Here is a 27,111-nt window from a genome sequence, read left to right as displayed (position 1 = left end):
CAATAATCAATCAATAAATAATAATAAAAAAGAAATGTGAAAGCAACTGGCAGAAAGAAGAGATCATGCTAGACCACATTTGTCTTTGAAGAACTGTATTCAAGTAGAGTAGATTGGGGACTGTTACACTCTTACTTTAAATATGAGGTTAATAAAACAGGCTTGAGAGGGAAGTGATTTTCACTGTGCCAGGTGGAGAGAAGGTGATCAAAATCTGTTCTTTCCTCCCCAGTGAAATGGCAGTGGTCATTCTAGCACAGTCAGAAACCGTGTCTTTGGACAGGGTTCAAATACCCATGCTTTACCAGTCCCTGAGACCAGGGCCACAGAAGACAGGGGACACAGAAAGAGAGCATCGGGGGAGGGGATGGGATATGGAGTTCTGGTGGTGAGAATTGTGTGGAGTTGTACCCCTCTTATCCTATGGCTTTTGTCAATGTTTTCTTTTTTATAAATAAAAAATTAATTAAAAAAGAGAGAGAGAATGATATGAAATGTGTCGTCTCAAGGTACTCACTGGAGCTCCCGCCTTCGTTCCACCCCACAACAGAATCAGCGTTCTGCAGCTGCAACCAGGTGAACAAGGGTTCAAAGTAGTTGAGCAGTGGTGTTACATTCATACTCTTTTCTCCTACCACACGTTCCAGAGCTAATGTCCAGGGCTCTGATTTTCCCAGTTTCAGCATTTGGCTATAGGAAAAAAGGGCAGAGTGGGTTCAGGGCCTTCTGCGGGATTTCAGATATGCATGCACTTACAGTTCTGATCTCTGCATTCTCCTCTTTGGTTTGGCTAAGTTTACTTGTGGCACATAAGAAAACAAAGTGTGTTAATACATCTGCTCAAACTTCAATCCCTCCTCCCTCCCAGTGACTAAACAAGGAGCTCTCTGTAGTTAAGGCATGGAGAGAAGAGGTGGCCTGTCCAGTCACCTTATGATCTAGGTTCTTGTGTGACCACAGGACAAAACTTTCAACTTATGGGTGAGAACATTTGAAGACTAGCATCTTTTCTTTCCTTTTCTCTCTCTTTTCTTCTTTTAAAAAAATATTTATTCCATTTTGTTGCCTTTGTTGTTTTTTATTGTTGTAGTTATTATTGTTGTCATCGTTGCTGGATAGGACAGAGAGAAATGGAGGAGAGGAAGACAGAGAGGGGGAGAGAAAGACAGGCACCTGCAGACCTGCTTCACCGCTTGTGAAGCGACGCCCCTGCAGGTGGGGAGCCGGGGGGACTCGAACCGGGATCCTTACACCGGTCTTCTTTTTTTTTTTTAAAGAACAAAGAAATCAAGGGAGCCAGGTGGTAGTGCACCAGGTTAAGTGCACATAGTACAAAGCGCAAGGATCGCTGCAAGGATCCCAGTTTGAGCCCCAGTCTCCCCACCTGCAGGGGGTCGTTTCACTAGCAGTGAAGCAGGTCTGCAGGTTTCTAGCTTTCTCTCCCCCTCTCTATCTTCCCCTCCTCTCTCAATTTCTCTCTGTCCTATCCAACAACAACAACAGCAACAACAATGGAAAAGAACAGATGGCCACTAGGAGCAGTGGATTCATAGTGCAGGTAAAGAGCCCCAGCAATAACCATGGAGAAAAAAAAAAGGAACATAAAAATAAAATTCCATGTGGTCCAGGAGGCGGTGCAATGGATGAAGCATTGGATTCTCAAGCATGAGGTCCTGAGTTCAATCTCTGGCAGCACATGTACCAGAGTGATGTCTGGTTCTTTCTCTCTCCTCCTATCTTTCTCATTAATAAATAAATTCTTAAAAAAAAAAGAAATCAAATTCCAACCTAGCAGTGGAAATGAATACTAGATATTATTGGGGGAGGATCAGTATTTTGAAGCATTTCTTACAGCAGTTTCTCTCCAGCTTCTTGGGAATTTGAGATGTCACATTTGTACAAGGGACCTTCATGTTTAGCTTCTCGGCAAAGGGCTTCTTGAAACTGGAATTGATAAATGGTCCTTGTATAGTATCTATAATGGAGACAAAGAAACAAAAGCATAGTCCATGTTTAGTTACTGTGATAGAGCCATAGACTGGAGAATAGGCTTTATTCCAGAGGCCTAAGTAACCAAAGAAATACTAAACTTCTTTCATCAGAAAGACCCAAACATGAGTCCCACAGACTCATCATAACTCACTTGTATTTATGTATAAGCTTATTAAAAAACAGTATTATTTTGTTAGACATTAGCTGACACTTGTACTGTGTTTTATAGATTTACATTTCTTTGGAATAAATGCTTCCCATCAAATCTTTTTTTCTTTTTCTTTTTGTCATTACTGAATTAACAAGGCTTCACTGATCTGGGGTGACTTTTTCAGATGTATATATCTCACAGCACCAAAGCTTCCTCCAATATGATGAAGGCTGGGCTTGAACCTGGTTGTGCACATGGCAAAGCAGCACATTATTCAAGAGAGCTATTTTGCTGGCTCTCATTGAATCTTATGGCAGATTAATAATACTTGTTTCACATTAAAATAAATAAACTATTGAAGATTGTCAGAATGATCAAGTGGTCTAAGGTGTCAGATTCAAGTTTACTCTTCACACATAAATGAAATATCTCAACTTGCTGTGAAAAATCTGCTACTAAAATCACTCTGAAATCTGCAGTAATGGGAATACAAACAAAAATAATATTTTTTAAATTTCTCCCAAGAAAATTTAAAAATCAGTCCTTTGGTGGTGAAGAAAAGATCTCACACAAGTTTAACTTAAATTGAGAAATCATGTTGAGTCCACTGAATTGAAATTGGTGTCTCTTTTGAGGATGGAAGGGTGGTGGGGAAGTAGGTGAAGACAGGAAGAAATACTAGGCATCACTTCATAGATTCCTGTTTCTTTACAGACCCTAGAAATTAAACATTGAGCAAAAAATGTATTTACCGGATGAATGAATAATCATTAGCAACATGGAACAGAGTCGCTGGGTCACAGTATGTTTCATCATGAGGCACAGGCTCTACCACTCCAACGATCTCTCGTCTTTGGGGAAAAACAGAAGCTATGTCAGCCATGAGTCACACAGCATGAGAAGGTAAAATTGCATGCAGGTAGTACAGTTTCATCAGCCAATAGCATTAATACTGGAGTTGGGAGTCAGGTAAAATGGAAACAGAGTAATACCCACTATGTGCATTTTACTGAATAAACCACTGGAAAAATAGTCGTGTCATCAGAACACTAATTTAATACAGTGTACTTCATGGTCAAAGACAAACAGTGCAAGTCTTAGCAATTCTTTCCTGCCACTACATTTTATGTGCTTCTGGGAGACCGAATTTTGTAGAACGGAAACCCTACTTGTATTTTGAGGTTGATTCAAATGTAGGCTTGCCCCAGACTCCACCTGCTACCCAAGAGAGTCAGCCTGCCAAGTGCTCTCAGCCTTCTCTACTTCTGCCTTTTTGCCACTTCTCTCTATTCTATAGTTATTCACATACAGTACCTTCTTACCATGAAGACTCCTAAACATAGTGCCATATCCCACATAAAGTAAAAGAGATAAAAATTAATTCAATCATACAAAAAGTTGGGAAACCCTTTATTTGGCAACACTTAAACTTGACACATTTGTATTTCCTGACTATGGTTTTATTACAGACAGAATTTCAGTGATATTGTCTAAAGATTTTACTTATTTATTAATGAGAAAGATAGGAGGAGAGAAAGAAAGAACCAGATATCACTCTGGTACATGTGCTGCCAGGGATTGAACTCAGGACCTCATGCTTGAGAGTCCAATGCTTTATCTACTGCGCCACCTCCCAGACCACAAGAATTTCAGTGATATTTAAGCACTAGAATCAGTCACTATAGATGTTTCCTCCTTCCTTCTAGGTAGGATTTATGTTAATAGAGAAGTAAGGAAGAAGAATGGCACTGACTCATGTATTTGTGGATATGGGGCTGACTGTTACAAGGTAGCTCTTCAGTACAAAATGAAAAATCAGAATAACAAAGAAGAAATAGTTGAGAAGAGTCTGACCAATAGATTGTGAAGAAAAAAAAGATTTCTCTTTCTCACTCCCTTCGTGCCCCTTTCCCTCTCATTATTCTTCATTTTTCTTTGTAGTTGTTCCTCTCAAACCCATTTATTTATTTTCTGCCTGCATGCACCAGGCACTGTGCAAGGCACTTGGTATACAGTGATAAACAACATGGTGCTGAAACTTGAAAAGTGCACTATCTGTTGCTCCAATATGCCAGGCTCTCTCTAGCTTGGAATTTGTTCTGTTCCCATCTACATACACCTGGAAAACTCTCACACCTTTCTCTAAGCTCCTCATTTAACTCTCCAGTTTGTACTCTGGTCTCCATTTGGATATGCAAGAGACCCACACCCTCTCATCACAGGGCAACATGTGTGTTGCAAAGACCTCATTCATATACTAGAAGTTTTTTGAAGTCAAAAAGGACATCTGAAATGATTGGCATTGGATTTCCAGTCTTCTGCCTAAAATGTAGGGGTCAATATTTTTGTTTAAATGAATGGATAAAATAACAAATTTAAGTGAATAAAGCGATCACCCCCTAAATAAGAGCCCAGTTTAATGGGTTACCCAACACTTAAAATATAATGTGAAAAGTCGCACCACCTGACCCAGTGTTATCTGACAAAGTACCCAAGTGAAGACTTAAAAAAGGAAGCTGTTAACTTGTTTTAGTCATTTCTATTCCACCTATGCAAAAAAAAAAAAAAAAAAGGAAACCAAACTGTCTCTTGGACTTTGTAAGAACTATAGTAGTTATTGAGGTTGGGGGAGAGAGGGGGAGCCACAGGACTTTGGTGGAAGGTGTAGTGATCTACGATCATGCATGGCTGTGAAGTGATACCACCAAAATTTTAAGATTGTGTAAAACTCTGTTAGGCCACTAATAAAAAAATAAGAAAAAAGGAAGCTGTGTGTTTGTGTGTGTGTGTGTGTGTGTGTGTGTGTGTGTGTGTGTGTGTGTGTGTTGAGATGGCAGTTCCCTAGCCTAGATGCAGTTTTCTCTCATTTTCACATATTTAACTCCCACATCACCAGATTTCAAGACTGAGCTATTGGAATCCCAGTTATTATGACTAAAAAAACTTCTTTGAGAGTTCAATCCTAGCTGTCATGGATTGAATTCTCACAGAAACAGACCCTGAGACATGGTCCTAGGAAATGATCCCAGGAATCATTGGTAAAGGAGCAAGGAAGCAAGAGAAAGAAAGGAAAGCAGTCCCTGGATGGTATGCTATCCAGAAAGTCACCATAGTTGTTAATGAGATTAGTTCCACAGATGAACTGAGGACTCAGTGTAGTACTCACTGGGGAGTTACCTATCTGAGTACAGAAGAGCTCAAGTAGCTATCCACTGATTTCCAGCAGCCATTAGTTGAGGGTTCTAGTGGCCAGAGAAAGTTTGCGAGCAATTAAATCAAGACTGGTACTGTGTATGCTGTGTATGTGCATGTGCATGTGCATGTTGCATGTGTGTGTATATGTGTGTGTATACCATCTAGTTGAATGTTTTTAAACAAACAGCATGCCCAAGAGAAAACATTTCAGTGAGTATATATTCGTTGACTTACTTCATCTCCCACCACTTTTTCATCCACTGATCTTTGGGAATTTCACCTTTAAAGACCATCCACCTCCACTTTTCCAACATGTAAGTAAATGGTAGAGTTCCAACAATTGTAAGTGCTTGCTTGAGTAGAAAGTTTATGTCTGTTTCTGAAAACAAAATGGAAAAAGATCAATGAGAATGAGAGCAGGTAATTTGCATTTGATAATTTCTAAAGCTATCAGTCCTTAAGATACACTTACTATACGGATGATTATATGAGAAATACTGATAGTGGAAAATTATATGCATGTATTAATTCCCTCAGCTGAGGTATTTGGATAAAAGAAGTAAATCCACAATCTTCATTTTCCCTAGCTGTTTTAATTTTCTTCTTTAAACACTTCTTATCAGAGCTTATTTGGCTGATTTATTTTGCCCAGCATACTGTTTATTCTTGTAAGCCCCCTGAAGGCAGTAACTGTTGGGTGTTTCATTCAAAACCAGTGTCTAGACCAGTGTCTGCTTTGAGTGAGTCTTTGTGAAATAAACACACTTTCAACAGATATAGTCCAAAGCCAGTGAAACAAAAAAGGGAAAATAAGCAAAAAAGTGCTTCCTTAGAGGAAACCATCCACTGGATGGGGTGATAAGAAGTATAATAGTTCTTTAAACATACTGGCATCTATCTTAAAAGAAATTGAAATGTAGACAGCAGAGCCCATGTCTAGTGTACAATTTAAGCTCCCTGAAATGTAAGCCAACCTACTTGGTATATCATAGGATCTCTAGTGTCAGGAAAACTGTCTTGTGTATAGTATATACTCGATGAATATCTCTTGGTTGGGGGGAGGAGGGAGCAAAGGGATTTGTTGAGCATTATTCCTAGATCAGAAGCAGAGCTGAGGGAAAATGTAGTTTTGTAAACCAGTTGTTTAGGGTTATGGAGATTGCACAGCAGTTTATCCAACAGACTTTCATGTCTGAAGCTTGGAAGGCCCTGGATCAATACTGGGCACCACCGTAAGTCTAAGGGTTTTCCCATAATATGAAAACAAAGTCCTCCCAAATTTCAAGCTGAACTTTTGTTTTCATATTATGGGAAAACCTTTGGATTAGTGCTCTGGTCCTGAGTCTGCCGTTTTGCTTTCTGACCTTGGGCTAGTTATATTCTTATTCTCTTGCCTTCGGTTTCTACTTCTGCAAGGTGGTTTTTAAATTTTGCTCCAGCTCTAGCACTTTAAGAGGTTTGTTCATTTGCTTGGTGGAACCAGGGCCTTGAACATGCTTGATTTCACCACTCTGGGCTACTTTTTTCACTCAGATAGAAACAGAGAGACAGACATAGAAAGGAAGAAACACCATCACACTGCAGCTTCCTCCATTGTCATAGCGGTTATATGTAATGCATGACATGAACCTGGGTAGCATACATAGCAGTCAAAGCACCCTACCTGGTAAGCCATCTATCTCACCCAATTTTGAGACATGTTTGGACTAAGAGCCAGAATATATCCTGGACCCTGACAGTAATTAACTGGGTGACTTTGGACAAGTCATTTCATTTATGTGGGCCTATTCAGCCATTAAAGAACTCTTTTTAGGGATTTTAGAAAAAAAAACACCTAAAATATTTTAGAAAAAATGCTGTTCTGTATTTCCTAGCGTCCCAAGATCATTCATTAATAAAAGACTCACTTCCTATATTCTTTTCAAAGATTTAATAAAACACAAGTTGGCATGTGGTGATATAAACTTTACAACTTTTTCATGAGTAGCAATTCACTGCTACCCATAAATACCTCATGACAAAAAATAGATCTATTTCTATGTGACAATAACTACTTTTTAGCCATATCAGAAAAAGCATCCTCCAAATGAGCCATAAAATATTCATACCGTTGTCATCAGAAAAATCTTTTGGCAGAAGACCAATGGATTTCAAATGTTTTGGTGTCGCTGCAGAAAGTGACATAATTTCCCCAACAGCCTCATGGAAGCCTTCATTAGCTCCACTTCTTAGCAGGTAGGGCTGCTGGGCATACGCCATGTCATACTGGATATGCCCCATCTCGTGATGGGCTGTCAGGAAGTCATCCATTGTCACTTTTGTGCACATCTTGATCCTGCACACAAAAATGGACGTGATTGAGAGAAATCTCACCGAGAGTCACTGAGTCAACACAACAGAATTATATGGTTTGCACAGTAGGTACCACGTTTTTAAGATTCTTTACCAATCAATCTTGAGTTCCTACCTTTATGACCTAGAATCTATTAGGTGCTCAATATAAAATTCTGGGCAGGGCTGAATTATGCTTTGTTGTTCACAAATTAAAAGAAAGATAAGCAGAATTTTATACTGCAAAACCTCTGAGACAAGTACTCCGTAAGTAAGCGGTCAGTGGCCGTTGGCCTTGGAAGAACCAATGAGCAAATAGCAGGCATATCTCATGGAAGCACCAAGAGGGTGTAACTGAGGATGCAATGAGTAACATGGTCTTGATCAACATGTTTGCCAGGTATATAATAGGGAAAGACAAAAGGCCAACAGTTTGGAAGTTTAGTGGAAAAAAAACTGAGAGAAGAAAAGAAAATGGTATACAAGACAATGCATGCAGTTTGATGGAGACAAGGTAGAGAAATACTACGAGAAGGGCCTGGAAATTGCTACTTGGAGATCATTCACATGCAAGTCAGGGAGTGATTGTGATGATTCATGAAGCAGATGTAGAATGGCACGAAAAAGAGCTTAAGATAAAGTCCTAGGAGGTTCCCATACCTCTGAAGTGGAGACAGAAAGATAATTCTGAGGATACAGAGATGTCAGAGATGTTTTGAGGAATCAAAGATTCCCCAAACTGTGTTTCCTTCCTGCTGACTCAGATAAGCATATCAGATGCTGTACTTAGCATCATAAATACCTATTTCTACTTAAGTACTTGTTTTCCTATTAGTAATTCACCATTTTCATTAGTTTCAGACCAGTTTTCCTGCAAGAAGGTAAATTTTACTTGACTTCTAGTATTTGAGTCATTTCCCATTTGCAACTGCTCTGTATTCTTTGCCACCTCAAATGGCATCTAAACCCAGCTACTCTACATTCCAAGTGTTTTTCATCCCTTCTGCTTCTACTGAAGTTACTTGCATTGTTTTTGTTCCTGGTTCTTTCCTCTACTTAATGCCTCACTCACTTTCTTTGGGAGCTTAAAGAATTTTCTAAGACCTAATTTGAGACCCCCATTTTGGAACCACAGAAGTCTTGCAAAGAAAAGTAGAAAGTGGTTCCAGCTCCTGTTCCATCCCCCATTACCTCTCTGAGACTCAACATCAGCTGATAGATAATGCTTTATAGGTTGTATAGTACTGGGACATTCCTACGGTAGTCATAATGTCCATTGAAGGAGGGACTTTGAAAGTAGTTATAACTATATTTTTAAGTATAGACAGAGACAGGCTCTAGTACCAAAGTTTCCTTCAATGTGGTGGAAGCCAGACTCAGACCTGGGTCTCACACATGACTAAGTAGTACACATCCATGGAAGCTATTTCATTGACCCAGTAGTTGTATACTGCCTGAAATACAATGATTATTTATGAAAAGTGTCTTTAATAAAGATGACTATGGTTTTTTTTCTTTAATAGAGTAAGGATGACTCTATTGTGAGGGCTTTACTTGGCTCATTCTTCTACTGACTTAATTATGATCTGTGCCTGACAGAGCTTCAGTCAGCTGCTTTGCAGACCAGTTTCTACTACCTAGGATTTATGAAAGCACAAATAATAAATAGGAACTGGGGAGAAATTTTTAGTAAACTTTGACCATAGAGCAAGTAAACAATTTCAGAGAAGAATGACAATACAGAAGTCAATGAAAAAAATAGCATTTCAAAGACAAATTGTAAACCTCATCTAATGCAGCTGTGGCCTAAGAAATAAAGGCTGCATTTGGCAATAGGGTAGCCATCCTTTTCAACTTGGTAATGGAAGTTTCATTCAGGTGGGCATAGGGGTTATATTTTAATAGGCTCCCAAGTAATTTTCTTTCCACTCTGACCAAGTCACCACCCCCCATAATAGCTTTTAAAGATGAACTCAGTACTCTCGAGAATAAACACAGCTTCCTTTATACACCCCAAACTAACCTGCTTTTATGACTCGATTTTTTCTATCTTTTCTATTCTCTCCTCCCCCCTCCCCCCCCACACACTACTCAGTTCTGGCTTATGGTGGTGCAGAGCCTTGCTGGACTATGGATATGTATATGAATATATACATATGTATATATGTGTGCATACATGTATGTATGTATACATACATTTAGCTCATTTTTAAGCCTTACTCTAGAGCTGGACTTAATAAACTTGCCTTATGGCTAACCTGTTGTTTGTTTACTGTTCAAAAAACAAGATTTACTGGGACATTGTCATACCCACTTGTTAAGGCATTGTCTATGACTGCTTTCAGGCCACCAGGACACAACTGAACAATTACACCAAAGACCTGAAAAACCTGAATTGTTCCCTATTTGCAAGGGGGGAGCTTCACTAGTGGTGAAGCAAGTACTGCAGTGTCTCTTTGTCTCTCTTCCTCACTATCTCCCCTTCTCTCAGTTTCTCTCTGTTCTATTGAATAAAGTAATAAAAAGGGGGGAGAGGAAGGTGGCCACCAGGAGCAGTGGATTTGCCATGCAGGCACTGAGCCCCAATGATAATCCTGGAGACAATATTAAAAAAAAAAAAAACCTGGATTGTTTATTGTGTGGTCTTTTACAGAAAAAGACTGGCAGTTGCTACTCTAACAGATGCCCTTGGGGCCCAGCCAGACTCACTTGACTAGACAGCTCCCTCAGTCTCCCAGTGCCTGACTTAATGCCCTTTAAGGTCAATAGCTATTTTTTTCTTTGTCTATGGCCACAAGGAGGAGTCTGGGCCATGAAGGTATGCCTCCCCACATTCTGGGGCAGTCCACGGCCAATAACTGACTGAGGTGGGTACAAAAACCCAGGCCCCTGTATTAAAGTGTGACCTGTGTTAAAGGTTGGGCTCCAGAGAGTCCTGGAGGATGAGGCTGTGGCAAGTCTCCAGCAGACTGCATTCTCATTTAACTCTGCCTCTTATTAGTAAGTAGACAAATTGACTGCCAGGGATTTCACTGGGCTTCACACCTGCATTATTTCAGGACCCTTAGCATACTCGGTTTGTTTGTTTGTTTTAGATAGAGTGTGAGAGACAGAGAGGGAAAGAAATATGGAGAGAGAAAACAAAAGGCCTCAGCACTTCTCCACTACTTGCAAAACTTCTCCTTTGCATGGTGTTCTCCTGTGATAACTGGGGGGCTCAAACCTGGGTTCTTGAGCATGAGAAAGCGTACACTCTACTGTGTATGCCATCTTCCAGTTCTGAAAATAATCTTTTTTCAAGATTCTTCATCTTTACCTGTACCTCAAGCCTTGAAGCATTCTTAATGCAGCACCATCATACTCTTGAACCTGCATCTCTAATGTGTGTGTGTGTGTGTGTGTGTGTGTGTGTGTGTGTGTGTGTGTGTGTTACTTAAAGTGAGGCAAATTGTCTAGCGGTTCAAGTTAGGACCTGTTGACAATCACCTTTTCCTATGATAAAAGTCCACACATGGACAAATGAGTCTTCATTCAAAGAGAGTTTATGACCTCTTCTATGCTCAGAGGAGTAGCAAAGGAATCCAGATTCATCCCCGACCCAATTTTCATGATCTCCCATTTTAAATTTATATTTTTTAAATATTAATTTTATTATTTTGGAGGTATAGTTTCATCTGAAAGAGTGAGAATCCAGAGCACCACTCCTGTACATGTGGTGCCAAGTGTCAAGCAGGGAGCCCCAGGCAGACAAGTCCTATGTGCTACTGGCTGAGCCATTCCCCAGACCCACTGTTTGCCATCTGAGTTTCCATTGTGTGTCAGCCTCCTTACCTGAAGTCACCGTTCCCCAGGTCCCAAGCTGTGGGGTGGCAAACCACTTTGCGCCCATCTTGTGGTTCGGTGAGCATAGAATTATTCCAGAATCCTTCAGTCATGCTAGGGAGGCCAACAGATACAAAAAACTTCTCAGCCTCCTTGAATATCCTGTCTGCATTCCATTTCTAGAAAAAAATTAAGACAAACATTTAATTCTAGCATTCAAATAACTGTGTCTTGGTGCCTGGGGAGGTGGCTCCATAGATAAAGCATACATGCATGGGGCCTTGGCACTGAATATGTTCTGACCTAAATGATGCCTGAAACTCTCTCTCTCTCTCTCTCTCTCTCTCTCTCGCTCTCGCTCGCTCTCGCTCTCTTTCTCCCTCCCTCCCTCCCTCCAGTTGCTGAGGATAGGTACCAATACTACAAATCTACTGCTCCTGGCAGCCATTTTTTCCTTTTCTTTTACTTTTTTTATTAGATAGGACAGAGAGAAATCGAGAGAGGATGGGGAGATAGAGGGGAGGAAAGATAAACACCTGCAAACCTGCTTCACCATTCGAGAAGCAGACTCCCTGCAGGTGGGAAGTAGAGGCTCAAACCCAGGTCCTTGCACTTGGTAATATGTGTACTTAACCAGGTACACCATGGCCTGGCCCCCATACCTGAAACTCTCAAAAAACAATGAAATCTTTTAAACTTTAAAATAAAATAACAGAATTATTTCTGTCAAATATGTCCATAGGCATGAATTTTGTGAGGAAGGAAATTTGGTGGCATATATGGACAGCTTTCAAACTGTTTATACTCTGTCTCAGTAATTCAGTCGCTAAGGGATTAACCTAAGGAATTCTCCAAAATGAAGTCAAGAAATTATATCTTGAATGATGCTTAGGGCCAGGGAGATACTACAGTAGTGGTTCACAGAACTTGAATGTGAGAAGGCCCAGGTTTAATCTTTAACACCACCAATAGCAAAAGCTGAACAGTGTTCTAGCAAAAAATATATAATAAAATTGTTTTTAATAATGTGAGTAGTAGAAACAGCAAAAATGGCTCAATAAAAGCTTATACTGTGGGAGTCAGGCGGTAGCGCAGCGGGTAAAGCGCATGTGGTACAAAGCGCACGTGGTACAAAGTGCAAGGACCGGCCTAAGGATCCCGGTTCGAGCCCCCTGCCCCCCACCTGCAGGGGAGTCGCTTCACAGGCGGTGAAGCAGGTCTGCAGGTCTCTCTTTCTCTTCACTCTCTGTCTTCCCCTCCTCTCTCCATTTCTCTCTGTCCTATCCAACAACGACGATATCAACAACAATAATAACTACAACAATAAAACAACAAGGGCAACAAAAGGGAATAAATAAATAAATAAATATTTTTTTAAAAGCTTATACTGTGTAGATGGTTTATGTGTTCCAAATTTCTGCTTAATATTAAATATAAAAGTATTAACATTCTCCATAAGTCTAATTTATTTAGATTTTCCATTTCACAAAAATATCATGATTTACTGAACCAAACTTCTTTCCCCACAAAGTTCATGCCTATGGATATATTCAACAGCTCAAACCAACAACTACTGATTTAGTTCCTTCTAAGGGCAAGATCCTATCACTAATCTCAGTGAAGGGCTCAGATGATAAGGTGGTTATGAAGTTGTGGGCTTGGGAAACCCAAAAGGTCTGGATGTGGCTTTCTAGTGTGTATGGGAATCTAAACCTTCAAAGTGTTCTGGAACTGGAAAAGAATAGCAACAGATGCCTGTCATCCAGCAAAGTCTTGTAGGAAAGTTTTGTAGGATCTACTGTCCCTGGAGCTGACCAAGACTTTGGAGATAAGACCCACATCAGGCAACTTAGACTTCGCAAATCACTTTCAGTAACAGAAAACTTTCTTTGATCTCAAAAGAAGCAGTTAAGTCTGGTTTCTCTCCTGTGTCAGCCTTGGGAATATGAAGTAGGATATGAGACGGTGGGATTTTTTTTTGTTGTTGTTGTTGACCTTTAAAGATGTAATGTCAGGCAATGTTGGCACTAACGAGTATAGCAGGCGTAAGAAGAATGCATGTATAACCAGTGTAGACATTCAGGAAGCACAGTTGCTATCTGTGGATCGAAAAATAAGCGACTATTCCCCACCTGCAGGGAGAAAGCCTCACGAGTGGTGACGCTGTGTTGCAGGTGTCCCTCCATCTCTTTCTCTCTTCCTCTCTCCCTCTACCTCCTCCACTCAATTTCTCTACCCAATAATAAATGAATAAATATATTTTTTAAAAAATAAGTGACTAGAAAATCAGACTGAAAATATTAGGAGTTCTGAATTCAAGTTTTAGTCCTCACTGTATCTGTGACTATGGGCATGTCATTGATGGAGCCTCGGTTTACCTACCTATCACAATGCCTGTCCTAACATTCTCATAGATGTGTTATAAAGACAACCTCAAGGAAAATGGTGAGGGTGAAATACTGGAGAGAAGTCTAGGAGCTACATAAAAATGGGCTTTTGATGCTATCCAATGGCAAGATGGGGCTAGCAGAGCAGCAGGAGTTTGGGGGCCCTTGCATGTTCCTGTGTTTGCTCCACAGCTTGACTTTTCCTAGGAACAGGTTACCCACATGAAGGCAGTCATTGGACTGTAGTATATATTTAGAATTGAAAGAAAGCAAAATTCCAGTGGTGCAGGGTTAGTAAATTATGAAACTAAATGAAAGAACTTTATATAGTCAATGATTATGAATTCTACCCTGGAAGTACAGAGTTTCAGTTCAATAAGTAAAACATGAACTATAATATGATTTCATCAGTGGAAGGGACCAGACAGAATCCAAACAATACAGTCAAGATGGTAACTGAAGGGTGATTGAACATTTATTTGAAAGACTCTAGTTATCTTTTTAACAATAATGGATTTTCCTGCCTGCAGGGGGAAAGCTTCATGATTGGTGAAGAAGTGTTACAGGTATCTCTCCCTTCCCTCTCAAGCTCTCTCTGTCTCTATCCAAAATTGATAAATAAAATTATTCTCAGAAAGAAAAAAAACAATGGGTTTTAATAAGCAGAATTCTTCTAAAGACATATTTGCTATACTACTCATTTAGATTTTCTTTACTATATCACATGCTAGTTTTGGTGTAGAGACTATTGACTGATTACTCAGCATTACTTTAAGAAGAGAGATGCCCGCTCATGGGTGGAACTAACAAACCTGGACAGAAAGAGAAATCACAAAGTAAAACTTGGCCTGGGTGTGGCATACTGTACTAAACCAAAGGACTCTGGCTGGGGGAAGGGGCAGGGGAAGAGTTGGCGAGGGGTGGGGGGCTTTGGAGTACTGGTACATGATGGTGGGAAAGGTGCTGCATGGGGGTGAGAGTATCTTGCAGACACTTATCACAGGCCAATGAGAAACTGTACCCATATACCAACAACTGTCATCCATTACCCCCCCATTAGAGTAAAAATTTAAAAAGAGAGATGCTGATCAGTTGAAATTATTGCTTGATGGAAAATTCAGGTCATTTCTATCTTTTAATATTTCTCTGTCAGATCAGTATCATATTTGATATACACAGATGTGGTAAACTACTTTCCCATGAAAAGATAGCAACCCAAGAAATCCATTTAAATTCTACTGAATTATATTTTTATTCTTTAGTTACATGATTTCACGTGCAAAATGTCAGAAGGGAAGGCTGTCAAAAAAACAAGCAAGGTAAGTCGAATTTAGTTTTAAAGGATTCGTTCCTACCTGGTTCACCATTTCTTCAGTGACATCTATGTTTGGTTTCTGTCCATAGGGGACTGTCAAGCGGTATAGATTTGTCCAAAATCTACCCCACATATCACCTAATTTTTTTTAAAAAAGACTTCATTAATATGTGACAAAGATGGCATAATTATAGACCCTGTTTTATACAGTGCGTGAAGTAGAATTGGCGAACATGTCACAGAGAGATCTAGATTGAATATGGTTCCTGTGTTTCCTTTTCACTGCTTCTCTTTCTTCTCTCTCATTTTACATTTTCAACACTCCCTTCTATTCTTATCTCCTCTAAGTAAGTTAAAATGACAGAAGATAGTGTGGTTAGGCAGAACATATTAGGGATTCAACCCAGTTTCTCCCATTTCAAATTGCAAATCAAAGACACAATTCATTAAAAATATACAGAGCATCATAGCTCTGTAGATGCAAAATGCATACTTATCATCTATCATCCATGGGCAATAATGCTACAAACTAAACGACTTGTTGGGGCTGAAATACTGCTCACCTCTTAATCATTCACTTTGCCACGTGAGGCCCTGGGTTTGAGCAGCACTACATGACACTCCATTCACAAGTCGTTCTCCTCCTCCTCCTCTTCTTCCTCCTCCTCCTCCGCCTGGCATTCTATGTCTCTCTCTATCCATCTCTCAATCTCTCTCTCCCTCTCTGACCATCACTCTGTGTAGCTCTCTATCTTAAATTGAAACATAAGAAAGAGTATGCCAGGAGTGGTACAATCATGCAGGTGTAAAGCCCGAAATGCAAACAAACAAATCTTCATGCTTAGTGCTGAATTCAAGAGGAAATCATCTGGTATCATCATTTAGGAATTCTGACTAACCAGTAACTAAGTTCAACTTTTGTTATTACACTGTAGTCATACACTTAGCTGGGTTATTTTATTTTATTTTATTTTATTTCATTGCCTCCAGGGTTACTGCTGGGGCTCAATGACTGCACCATGAATCCACTGCTCCTGGAGGCTATTTTTTCCTTTTTTTTGCCCTTGTTGTTTTTATCATTGTTGTGGTTACTATTATTGTTTTTGGTGTCGTTATTGCTGGAAAGGACAAAGAGAAATCGAGAGGGGAGGGGAAAACAGGGAGGGTGAGAGAAAGATAGACACCTGCAGACCTGCTTCACCACCTGTGAAGCGACCCCCCTGTAGGTGGGGAGCCGGGGGCTCGAACCAGGATCCTTAAGCCAGTCCTTGTGCTGTGCGCCATGTGTATTTAACCCGCTGCGCTACCGCCCGGCCCCCTAGTTGGGTTATTTTTCAAACATCTCAAGCAAATGCTCAATTGGATTCCGGGGCCAGAAATCCTAAAGGAGAAGATGGAACAGTGGAATCAAGCCCAAGCAATAACCCTACTGGCAAAAAATGAAAAATAAAGGAAGATGTCTCTATATGTTCTTTGTCTATACTCTGCCCTGATTTTTTTTGGGGGGGAAGGCTGGCTGTGGAGAATTAGCTCCCAGCAATACTTTGGTAGGTATGCTTCATATATAGAACATGGACTTTTCTTTCTTTTTAAAAAATATCTATTTATTTATTTATTTATTTATTTATTCCCTTTTGTTGCCCTTGTTTTATTGTCGTCAATGTTGGCTAGGACAGAGAGAAATGGAGAGAGAAGGGGAGGGAAGGGAAAGAGAAAGACAGACACCTGCAGACCTGCTTCACCACTTGTGAAGCGACTCCCTTGCAGGTGGGGAGAAGGGGGCTCAAATCGGGATCCTTACACCGGTCCTTGTGCTTTGCGCCACATGCGTTTAACCTGCCTGACTCCCAGAACATGAACTTTTCAAGCAAATGTATTTCATTAGTTCGCAGTGTGTGTGGTGGGGATGGTAGGAGTAAGGATAGTCACTCTCTGGAAGGTTATCAGGAGAATCAGTGAAATGCCCCAGGCCCTGACTGATCTAAAAAGGCTCTGTGGCAAGATTCAAACATTTTTGGAAGAATATGTCTCCTTCTAAGTTAGGTATTTTCCTTAATGGTGAAGATTTCACTCATTATTCATGTGATTCCAAATCAAGTACTTTTTGGCAAAAATAATTGGTGCAGTTTGGAATGAGTTTATAAAGCTTTCGTTCAGGCTCTACTTTAATTCTAGAAAGTCTTTCTCTCATCCTTGATCACTCAATGCCTACCACATTTCTTTCCTCTGACAATATGATGGCAAAATCCCCAATTCCATCCCAAGAACTTAGTCAACCAATTTGAATAGTAAACCTTGTTTTTTCATTTCCACTTGCATTTGAACATGGACTTCTAGTTTTCTTAAGTAATCACTTAATCCTTTGAACTAAGGTCAATATACTTACTCTCTAGGTTTTAAATAGGGTGATGCAATAGGATTTTTTTTTTTTGGCCTCCAAGGATATCACTTGGGCTTAGTGCCAGCACTATGAATCCACTGCTCCTGGCAGCCACTTATTTCCATTTTATTGGATAGGACAGAGAGAAAGTGAGAGGGGAGGGGAATATAGAGAGGGGGAGAGAAAGATAGACACCTGCAGACCTGCTTCACCATCTGTGAAGGGACCCTTCTGCAGGTGGGGACCTGGGGGCTCAAATGGTGATCCTTGCGCAGGTCCTTGTACTATGTTCTATGTGCGCTTAACCTAGTGCACTCCTGCACGGCCCCCTAGGAAATTATTTTAAATGGCTTTACCTGTTGAATAATGTGCTTTTAAGATATGATTTATAACAGTACTAAATTTGATCAGTAGAAAAAACAAAGAACAAAGTACACAAAGAATTCATAATTTTGGGGAGTTGGGCGGTAGCACAGCGGGTTAAGTGCACGTGGCACAAAGTGCAAGTACCAGCGTAAGGAACACGGTTCGAGCCCCTGGCTCCCCACCTGCAGGGGAGACACTTCACTGGCATTGAAGGAGGTCTGCATGTGTCTATCTTTCTCTCCCCCTCTCTGTCTTCCCCTCCTCTCTCCATTTCTCTCTGTCTTATCCAACAACAACAACATCAATAACTACAACAACAAGCAACAAGGGCAACAAAAGGGAAAATAAATAAAATTTTAAAAAACTTAAAAAAAAGAATTCATAATTTCTTACCAAGCAAATGAGCAGGGAGGCCTCCAGTTGGACTGATATGGGAAGGATAGGTGTCCATCAATTTTCTCCTCACATAGGCATGAAGATGTTCATATAATGGCTTAATCTGAAAAGCACAAGAAGAGTTCAAGACCAAGAGTCGCCTACCTCTTATGCCAACACTACAAGTAGGAGCTTCTCTAGACAAATGGAATGTCCATAAGCTGTAATTTCTTCTCTCAAATATCCTGGAGAGTGGGAAAGCATGCTTTTTTTTTTTTTTAAATTTCCACCGGTTTTATTGCTAGTGCTCGGTGCTGGCACTACAAATTCACCACCGCTGGTGGCTATTTGTTTTCCTTTAATTTTTTTTATTAGGACAGAGAAATTGAGAGAGGACAGGGAGATAGAAGAGATGAAAGACAGACACCTGCAGACCTGCTTCACCACTCATGAAGCGAACACCCTGCAGGTGAGGGGTAGGGGCTTGAACCTGGGTCCTTGTGCTTAGTAATATGTGCACTTGACAGGGTGCACCACCACCCAGTCCCTGAAATCATGCTTTCTTCCCAGATACTGACATTGATTAGCTTCACTGTGTAAAGCAATAAAGGAACCCAGGGGGATACAGGCTCCAAAAGGAAAGCAGACACAAAAATCATTCATTGTAAAGGTCTAACGTCCATCCTTTCTATAATTTTCCCGTCTTACAATCTTGCTTCTGGTCATTGCTTATCAGTAGCTGAAAAGGGAAGAAAAGCAGAGCAATTCTGACTATCTGTAAGAGTTGCCGTGTTATTCTTTAACATTTTCACAAACTCTCATATTTCCTAACCATGGGGCCAGGAAATAGCTAATCAGCGTGTTAAAAATAGGTCAGAATATATCTGAAGTACATGAAAACACTAATTCAAAGGGACATGTGCACCCCTATGTTTATAGCTGCATTATTCACAATAGCCAAAGAATGGAAGCAGCCTATATGCCCATCAACAGATGACTGGACAAAGAAGTCATGGAATAGTAGTACTCCACGGAATACTACTCTGCATACCAAAAAAAGGGGAGCAGGGAGATCCTATGTCTTTTGGGACAAAATGGGTGGAACTGGGGTGATCATGCTTTGCAAAATACATAAGGAGATGAGAGACAACCACTGGATGGTTTCACACCTGAAGTGAACAAACTACCTGTCAGACTTTGTGAGAACCATAGTGGTTACTGTTGGGAGGGTGGGCGGCACAGAACTTTGGTCTTGGGTACTGTGTGGAACTATACCCTGTAGTCTTACAATCTTGTAAACCAGTACTAATCACAGATTTAAAAAAAATACCTTGTAAAAAATAGTCCAAAGTGTATTTGGTCTTTAGGACACTGTTCCTTATTTTGGGACATTACCCTACGTGAATCAGTCTCTGTGTATAGGTTTCTGGTTACCTCTGCAAAGGTACGTTCCACGTCTTCAATCAACTGCTCACGACTATAGTTGTAGCCAGCATCTCCCTCTGCTTCATAGTCTCCTCTCCAATAATCCCCATAGTCTTCATAATCTGTTGGTTAAAGAAAGAAAGGGGAGAATATGGAAGAAAGAAAGATAAAGCACCACAGATTAGCCTTATTGAAAGGTTAATAAAAGATCCAAAAGTCTGTCACATTTTTATTATCTTAAACAGCAATTTAAAGGAATACAAGGGAATAATAACATGAGCTAGTATCTGTTAAACACTTGTTCTATGCCAGGAATTTAAATGCATTGTGGCATCTAATAAGCACAAGATAGTACATTGTTGGTGCTATTATAACCCCCACTGTGCAGATAAATAAAATAAATAAATAAATAAATAAATAAAATAACATTTGCCCAATGTTATTTTATTTTTACTAAAGCACTGCTTAGCTCTGGTTTATGATGATGTTGGGGACAGAAACTGGGAGCACAAGAGTCTCTGGCATAACAGTTGTTTGCATAACCATTATGTTGTATCCCTTGCTCGTCTTTTGTCCAAAGTTAAGGGACAGAGGCCCATTAGAAAATGGGCAGCCATTAGGTACTCCATCATGTCCTCCCCATGATCTCCCCCTCTCCCTCAAGACCTTTATATTGACTGATGTCTAATGGTTAAAAATAAATGTTCTCATATATTGTGTATTATTTAGCTAGGAGACAGTCAAGGGTGGATGGAAAGGAACAAACAAAAATGAAAGACCAAGCCTCATAAGAGTTTGGAGACCGCCTTATAGAGGTTGCTTAGCAATGGGTTTCAAAGTTCTGCAAGGAACAAACTGTCCTCTCTCAATTATTTATCAAATCACTGAAGCCGGCTGGGTAGCCATAGGGACTGGACCACCACCATCCTACTACCCCGCTTTCTTTCTCTCACTGGGTCGCCGTTCTTTTTCCTTTTCTATATAAAATTCAGAACTTGGACTGAGGGTAAGATGTGGGGTTTTTTTTTTTTTTGGTTGGTTTGGGGGCTTGTGTGTTTGTTTGTTTGTTTGAGACCTATCTTCACAGGTTGCTAGTGTCTCATTAAACTCACTTCCCTGGCACCAGCTCTTGCTTCTTGATTAATGGGTCTTTCTAGTGGTGAGCACAAAAACTTGGCATTCAATAAATCTCTCAGTTTGCATCTTTAGCATTCAAGCATGCCACTGGATCTCTGGGTTTTCTATGTCCCCTTTTTGGTCAGAGCCTTTTACTTTCACATTGAACTCAACTCATCTAACACACTGGCACAGTAGGCCTGGGTATATCAGAAGCTGCACATATACATGGCACTTGGCAATCCTTGTCTATTCCACTGAGAATCTACTGGCAAACATGAGTTTGTCTTAGAACATGAGATAATACTTTCTTCAAGTGGATTTTAATAATTTTTGTCTTTTACAGACATGTTGTTAGTGGAGGATTACAAATAAGAAGAGAAAAGCAAACTTTTGGAAGGAAAGATATGGTAATAAGCTAGCCTCTAGTTTGCCTTTGACTTGAGAATATAAGTCAAAGCAAGAGTGAAGCAACAGATTAAAAAATTTCTTCCAAATTTTACACATCTACTAACAACTGTATTTATTGTAACCTATCAATCCCATTTTTATTCTTATTTTTAAAATAAAAATAAAAATTTCTAGGCCTGGTGGTTGCCATGTGCAAGGACCCAGGTTCAAGCCTCCAGTCCCCATCTGCAGGGGGGAAAGTTTCATTAGCCATGAAGCAGTGCCACAGGGGGGTCTTTCTCTCTCCTTCACTATCTCCCATTTCCCTCTTGATTTCACTCTGTCTCTACCCAATAAAATAAAAATACAAGTTAAAAAATTCTTCCTTACTCAACCCCAGGAGGTAGTGAATTACCAAGCCCTACGCGTATTCATAATGCCATGGCTTCTTGTAATTGTTTAGGTAGGAGAATAAGTTAGGAGATATGAAAATCTTTTCCCCAGATACTTTTTAAATTTATTTATCTTTAATTTTTATAGAGTCAGAGGAATAGAGAGGAGAGGGGCAGATAGAGAGGTAGAGAGACAGAGACACCTGCAGCACTGCTTCACTGCTTCTGAACCTGTCCCCTGTGGGTGAGGACCAGGAGCTTGATCTGAGTCCTTGCAGATAACAATGTGTGTGTGTGTTACATGGGGTGTGCCACCACTTAGCCCCCAAATTAGCATTTTATGACAATATTCTCTGAGGTATAACTACAAGTTTAGAAAATATTCTAAATGCAATGCAACCAGTACCACCTTGGCATGTCACACTTTGGACTTTGTCCAGAGACGTCAGGCGTGGAATGTACACCCTTCAGCTTCATTACTCTGGTGAGACCTTTCCTAGCTCATAGGACTCCTTAATTCTATTTTGGGTGGCACACTTTTTAACAAAACCTCAAAACCTAAATATAGACCAGGGCCCATGAGATAGGGCATATGTACATGTATCCATAAATTAGGAGAAAATATATACCTTAAAGCAAAAGTGCACAATAGTTTGCCGTGAGTTAGTAAATGAAGCAAGTAAAAAGACACCTTAAAGTACCTAATGAGATAGTTTCTACTTAGACCTAGACACCCTCCTCACCTGCCTCCTGTCACACGTCCCTCAGTCACTCCAAAGCTAACCATGTCAGACAAAGTAAGGACTACACAAGCTGAATAAGGGCAAGAGACTGGCATACTGTAATGATGACTCTTTAGTCACTACCAGGCCACCCCATCACCTGGGGCCCTAGTCAGGGAGTCCTGGGATTCCCACACAGACATGGTGGGCCTAGACCTCTAGTGGATCTGTCTCACCACTGTCACTGGTCATCTCCATCAGGAACAACATAATGGACCCCTCTATGGGCCCCTATAGGACCTTGCCCTCAATGTGGATCAACAATGCTAGGGAATGTCCCATTCTCTGAAGGGAGGTTGGGTGAACATACTCTACCTACTACCCGAGGAAGATGGGTCCTGAAATTAGTGCAGCCTGGTATGCTCCTAGTCGTGACCATAGAATGTGAGCTCAGACCTACAGGGATACAGAGGTTACTAAGGCTCCTAAGCTGAATATGGGCCCCAGATCAAATCGATGGGGTTTATAGTCAACGACATTTATACACTTCTCTCATATTTGGGAGCTACTCTCTTGACTCCAGCTTCCTAGTCCTTTTTCCAACTATGACACCATCTCCCCAGACAATAACCTGGGTCCACCTGCATATTAGCTGTAAGGTTCAGGCAAAAACTAGTAAAGTCATGGGCCCCTTGGAATATACCTAAAATAGACCTACTAGCTTTTTCCAAAACAGAGACCCCAAATCTTCATCTACAATTTTCTTGCCTTTAGGTTCATGATTAGTCGACAATTTGTTCTACTTTATATCTTAACTCTTTTTCAGCCACCAGGTTCCAGATGATACCATGATGTCAACCTGACTTCCCTGGGCAGAAGACCTCACCATGTATCCTGGACTAGGGGAAAAGAGAGACAGGCTGGGAGTATGGATCAACCTGCAAATGCCATGTTCAGTGGGGAAGCAATTACCTTCCACCTTCTGCACCCCACAATGATCCTGGGTCCATACTCCCAGAAGGATAAAGAATGGGGAAGCTATCAAGGGAGAGGATTGGATATGGAGTTCTGGGGCTGTGTGGCATTTTACCCCTCTTATCCTATAGTCTTGCCAATATATCCATTTTAAAAATAAAAAATTAGAAAAAGAAATATTCTAAATGAATGTGATGGTTGATGTTCTGTTTTGGTTTTTTCTTTCTGGGATATCACCCTCAGGAACAACACAGATGACCTTTAAGAATGAACTGTGGCCATATGGGAGGGAATTTAGGTGGCAGCTTCTGTCTCTCATTGTGTCTGGGAAACACAATCTTTACCCAACCCTCAGGCTACCTGAGGACCCTGGGGGACTCCTTGGGGGCCAGAGAACTTTCTAGATGACCAATTTGTTTGAGATCCTGTAACTGAGTCTTATTACTGAGCCCTTTAAAGTGCAAAGTTTTGATATGCCCTTGATTTATTTCCTAGTATTTTCTTCTCTGAGAAAGGTTACCAGAATTTGTTCTGTAGACGATCATGAATCTAGGGATACTCCTTATGTCAAAGAAAGCCTTGGTAATTCATCAGAAGTAGCCTTGTGGCCTTACAGAGAGCTTTGATATCTCTAGGATCAGAATCTCTAGGAACAGAACTTACTGTTCGCTTTTGCCATCTCATTCTTCAGCTCCACATACTCTTCATACAATGGTCTCAGCTGCTTGCCAACCACAGCTCTCCACCCTTCCCAAGCCCAGAGCCTCAGGTTGTAGTCAGTGCTGTTTTCCATGATCCTATCCAAACCTGTTACCACAAAGCACCCAAAGAAAAAGAAACATACATTTATAAGTTTGCTATTTGATTGACTATATTAAATATAAAAAATTAAAGGTAAAATTGGAAGCCATCAAGGTGATAAACATATTAATCGTAATCTCCTCATCAATTAACTTCTTCATTCTTACTATAGCTCCAACACATTTCTATAAAGAAAATAAATCACTGAAATAATTTAGCTACTAGTTTAATTAAATCACTTGAATGTGACAGAACTGAAAATGGGAAATTGGAAACATAAAGTCAAACTTGGACTGGCTTGGTGTATTGCATCAAAGCAAAGGACTCTGGGGAGGAAGGACAGCCAGAAGGGTGGGGGGGAGGCTTGCAGGTCCTGCTACATGATGAAGGGAAAGGACCTAAGGGGTGAGAGTGTTTTGCTGACACCCGTCATGGAAAGATGAGAAATTGTACCCATGTGCCAACAATTGTACTGTAAACCATTGACTTTCTTCCTAATAAAAAATCAAGAAAATAAGTTACAAGAGTGGCTCTGTGCTTAAACACACATGCTTGGGATAATCTCCTCTTTGATTTGTTCATCTAAAAGGCACAATGCCATCTGATGTTAATTTCATTTTTAAAACTTGGCTTTTCGTAATTCCATAGTCACTACTCAAAACGAACACCCTACCTGGTTCAAGTAATAGGCAATCCTGTGGGTTATCTGGCTTACAAACTTTTCCAGTGCTGTAAATGGTGCTCATTCTGTTTAGAATGTCATTCAGCTGCAAATGAAAGATAACAAACAAAGTTAAAAATGGGAAACACAGGAGTCAGGTGGTAGCGCAGTGGGTTAAGTGCACGTGGTGCAAAGCACAAGGACCGGTGTAAGGATCCCGGTTCATGCCCCCGGCTCCCCACCTGTAGGGGAGTCGCTTCACAGGCGGTGAAGCAGGTCTGCAGGTGTCTGTCTTTCTCTCCCCCTCTCTGTCTTCCCCTCCTCTCTCCATTTCTCTGTCCTATCTAACAATGACGACATCAATAACAACGACAATAAAAAAACAAGGGCAACAAAAGGGAAAATAAACAAACGCTTATAAAAAATTAAAAACGGGAAACATGCTGAAGACGATGCTAATGTAAAGATATCCTTTCAGCCATGTGTTTTATTATTATTATTGTTATTATTATTATTATTATTATTATTCCTCAAAATACAGCAGTTCGCATCTTCCTCTATGTAGGGTAGGGATATCTCATTTACCTTTCCCCACTATCAATGAGAGAACTTTAAAAGCATGTGATATATGAGGAGTGACTGAAACAGAGCTATCAAAATCCCAAGAACACGTATCACTCACACATGCACGGAGAAGTGCATTTGTTGGCACATTCAGTATCCATCGAGTTTACAACTATCAAACATCTCCTCTGTCCTACACTTGGACACAACTATCAAACATCTCCTCCGTCCTACAGTTCTGACATGAACAAGGCACTGGTCCCTATGGACTCCAGTCATGGGGCAGTGAGGCAATCATGAAATCAGTAATTACGTGACAGTGACAATTGCTATAGCTGTCACCAGAAAATTATATGAAGTAGTGGTGTTGATGGAAGGAAGCAGAGATGAGAATAAAGAGGTAAGTAGGGCCCCATTATGAAGGACTTTCTGTGTCATTCTAAAAAGTTTAAGCTTTACCTTGTGGTCAAGGAGAGTAAAGGTCAGCAGAGTAAAGCAACGCTGTTCAAAGTATGATCCATAGAACAAAGCAAGTCAGAAAAATGGTTTCTTTCCATTCTGTGGTAAGTTTGAATGTGGAAATCCGAAATGTATATAAACATTTTAAAACACTTTGCTATTTCCATAATCTCTAAGCATATGTTCAATGAAGTTAAGCAAGTATTGATTTAGGATGGTTGGTAATACTAACAAAAGGTAAGAAGGGAGGAGGAGAGGAAGAACAGAAGAAGGAAGGCAGGCAGGAGAATTGCTTCCCCTTACAGATAAATTAAGAAGCACTGAATAAAAGGTACTGTTTCCCCTTCTCCCATGTCTCTTTCTATTACATTTTCCCACTGCTATAAGAGTCAATATCCTAAAATGGGAAATAGATCTCATGCTCCAACCTTCACAATACCACAGTCAAAAGAAATATATACCCGTAATAATGACGTATCCCGTAGCCACAAAGCCCTCGATGTCTCTTCCTCTTTCTGCTTTTCACTCCACCCTCCTTCCTGTCCATTAAATTCATATACTTAAGTCTCCCCAGTTCCCACACACTTCAAGCCCATTTACATTCATCTCAATGATTTCAAGCCTGGCTCCATATTAGAGTGCTCCGGGGGATTCTTTAAGAATATGAAGTCCAGTTGCCACCTAGGCTAGACCAAGCTTTCTAGATTCTAACAGAGCAATGGCAAAGGCTTCATGTGGTGTCCTTGTGGGAAAAAACTGGGAAAGCATGGAATGGACAGGATAAAATGGGTTAACAACTCCTTGGATATGTAGACCCAAAGAATACAAAAATAATAAACTTGTAGGAAGACCTGCACCATATGGCTTTATCTTTGTCCTTATCATGGGTTTCTCTTTTTATAGATGCAGATTAGAACACAGAGTTCCAGAGGAAAAGCCACTGAGAAAGACTTTGATGTTACATAGCCAAATATTTGGGATAAAAACATTTCGATAGGTTACATCAAGGGTCTTTAAACTATGATCTGCAGACCAAATCCTGCCTGCTGCCTGTTTGGGTAAGTTTTATTGGAACCCAGCCACACCCGTTCACTTATGCATTCATCCTGGCCGCCTTCCCACTGGAACAGCCGACTTTGCTCACTGTGACAGAGACAATATGGCCCACACAACCTAAAATGTTTACTATCTTTCTTTCTCTTTACAGAAAAAACATTTCTGCTGACTCTTGGGCTAGAGAAATAGGGTAAGAGGGCAGGGGGAGATAGTATAATGGTTATGCAAGCAGATTC

General features: G+C 40.4%; 1 protein-coding gene across 2 annotated transcripts in view; it reads right to left on the bottom strand.

Moving 5' to 3' along the window:
• The window catches only part of ACE2 (angiotensin converting enzyme 2), a 61,316-nt gene that overhangs the window by 16,979 nt on the left and 17,226 nt on the right, over window positions 1–27,111 (bottom strand). For both annotated transcript variants that reach the window (XM_060183012.1, XM_060183013.1), the window contains exons 5-15: window positions 24,809–24,902; window positions 23,998–24,141; window positions 19,749–19,861; window positions 18,333–18,438; window positions 15,234–15,331; window positions 11,501–11,670; window positions 7,447–7,673; window positions 5,573–5,717; window positions 2,896–2,994; window positions 1,853–1,975; window positions 518–690 (exon numbers count right to left, since the gene is read on the bottom strand). In XM_060183012.1, the coding sequence (XP_060038995.1) occupies window positions 518–690; window positions 1,853–1,975; window positions 2,896–2,994; window positions 5,573–5,717; window positions 7,447–7,673; window positions 11,501–11,670; window positions 15,234–15,331; window positions 18,333–18,438; window positions 19,749–19,861; window positions 23,998–24,141; window positions 24,809–24,902 (1,492 nt within the window). The remainder of the gene's footprint in view (window positions 1–517; window positions 691–1,852; window positions 1,976–2,895; window positions 2,995–5,572; window positions 5,718–7,446; window positions 7,674–11,500; window positions 11,671–15,233; window positions 15,332–18,332; window positions 18,439–19,748; window positions 19,862–23,997; window positions 24,142–24,808; window positions 24,903–27,111) is intronic.

The sequence above is a fragment of the Erinaceus europaeus genome, chromosome X (assembly GCF_950295315.1).
Source record: "Erinaceus europaeus chromosome X, mEriEur2.1, whole genome shotgun sequence".
NCBI lineage: Eukaryota > Metazoa > Chordata > Mammalia > Eulipotyphla > Erinaceidae > Erinaceus > Erinaceus europaeus.
This window is presented reverse-complemented; position numbering and strand designations above follow the sequence as displayed.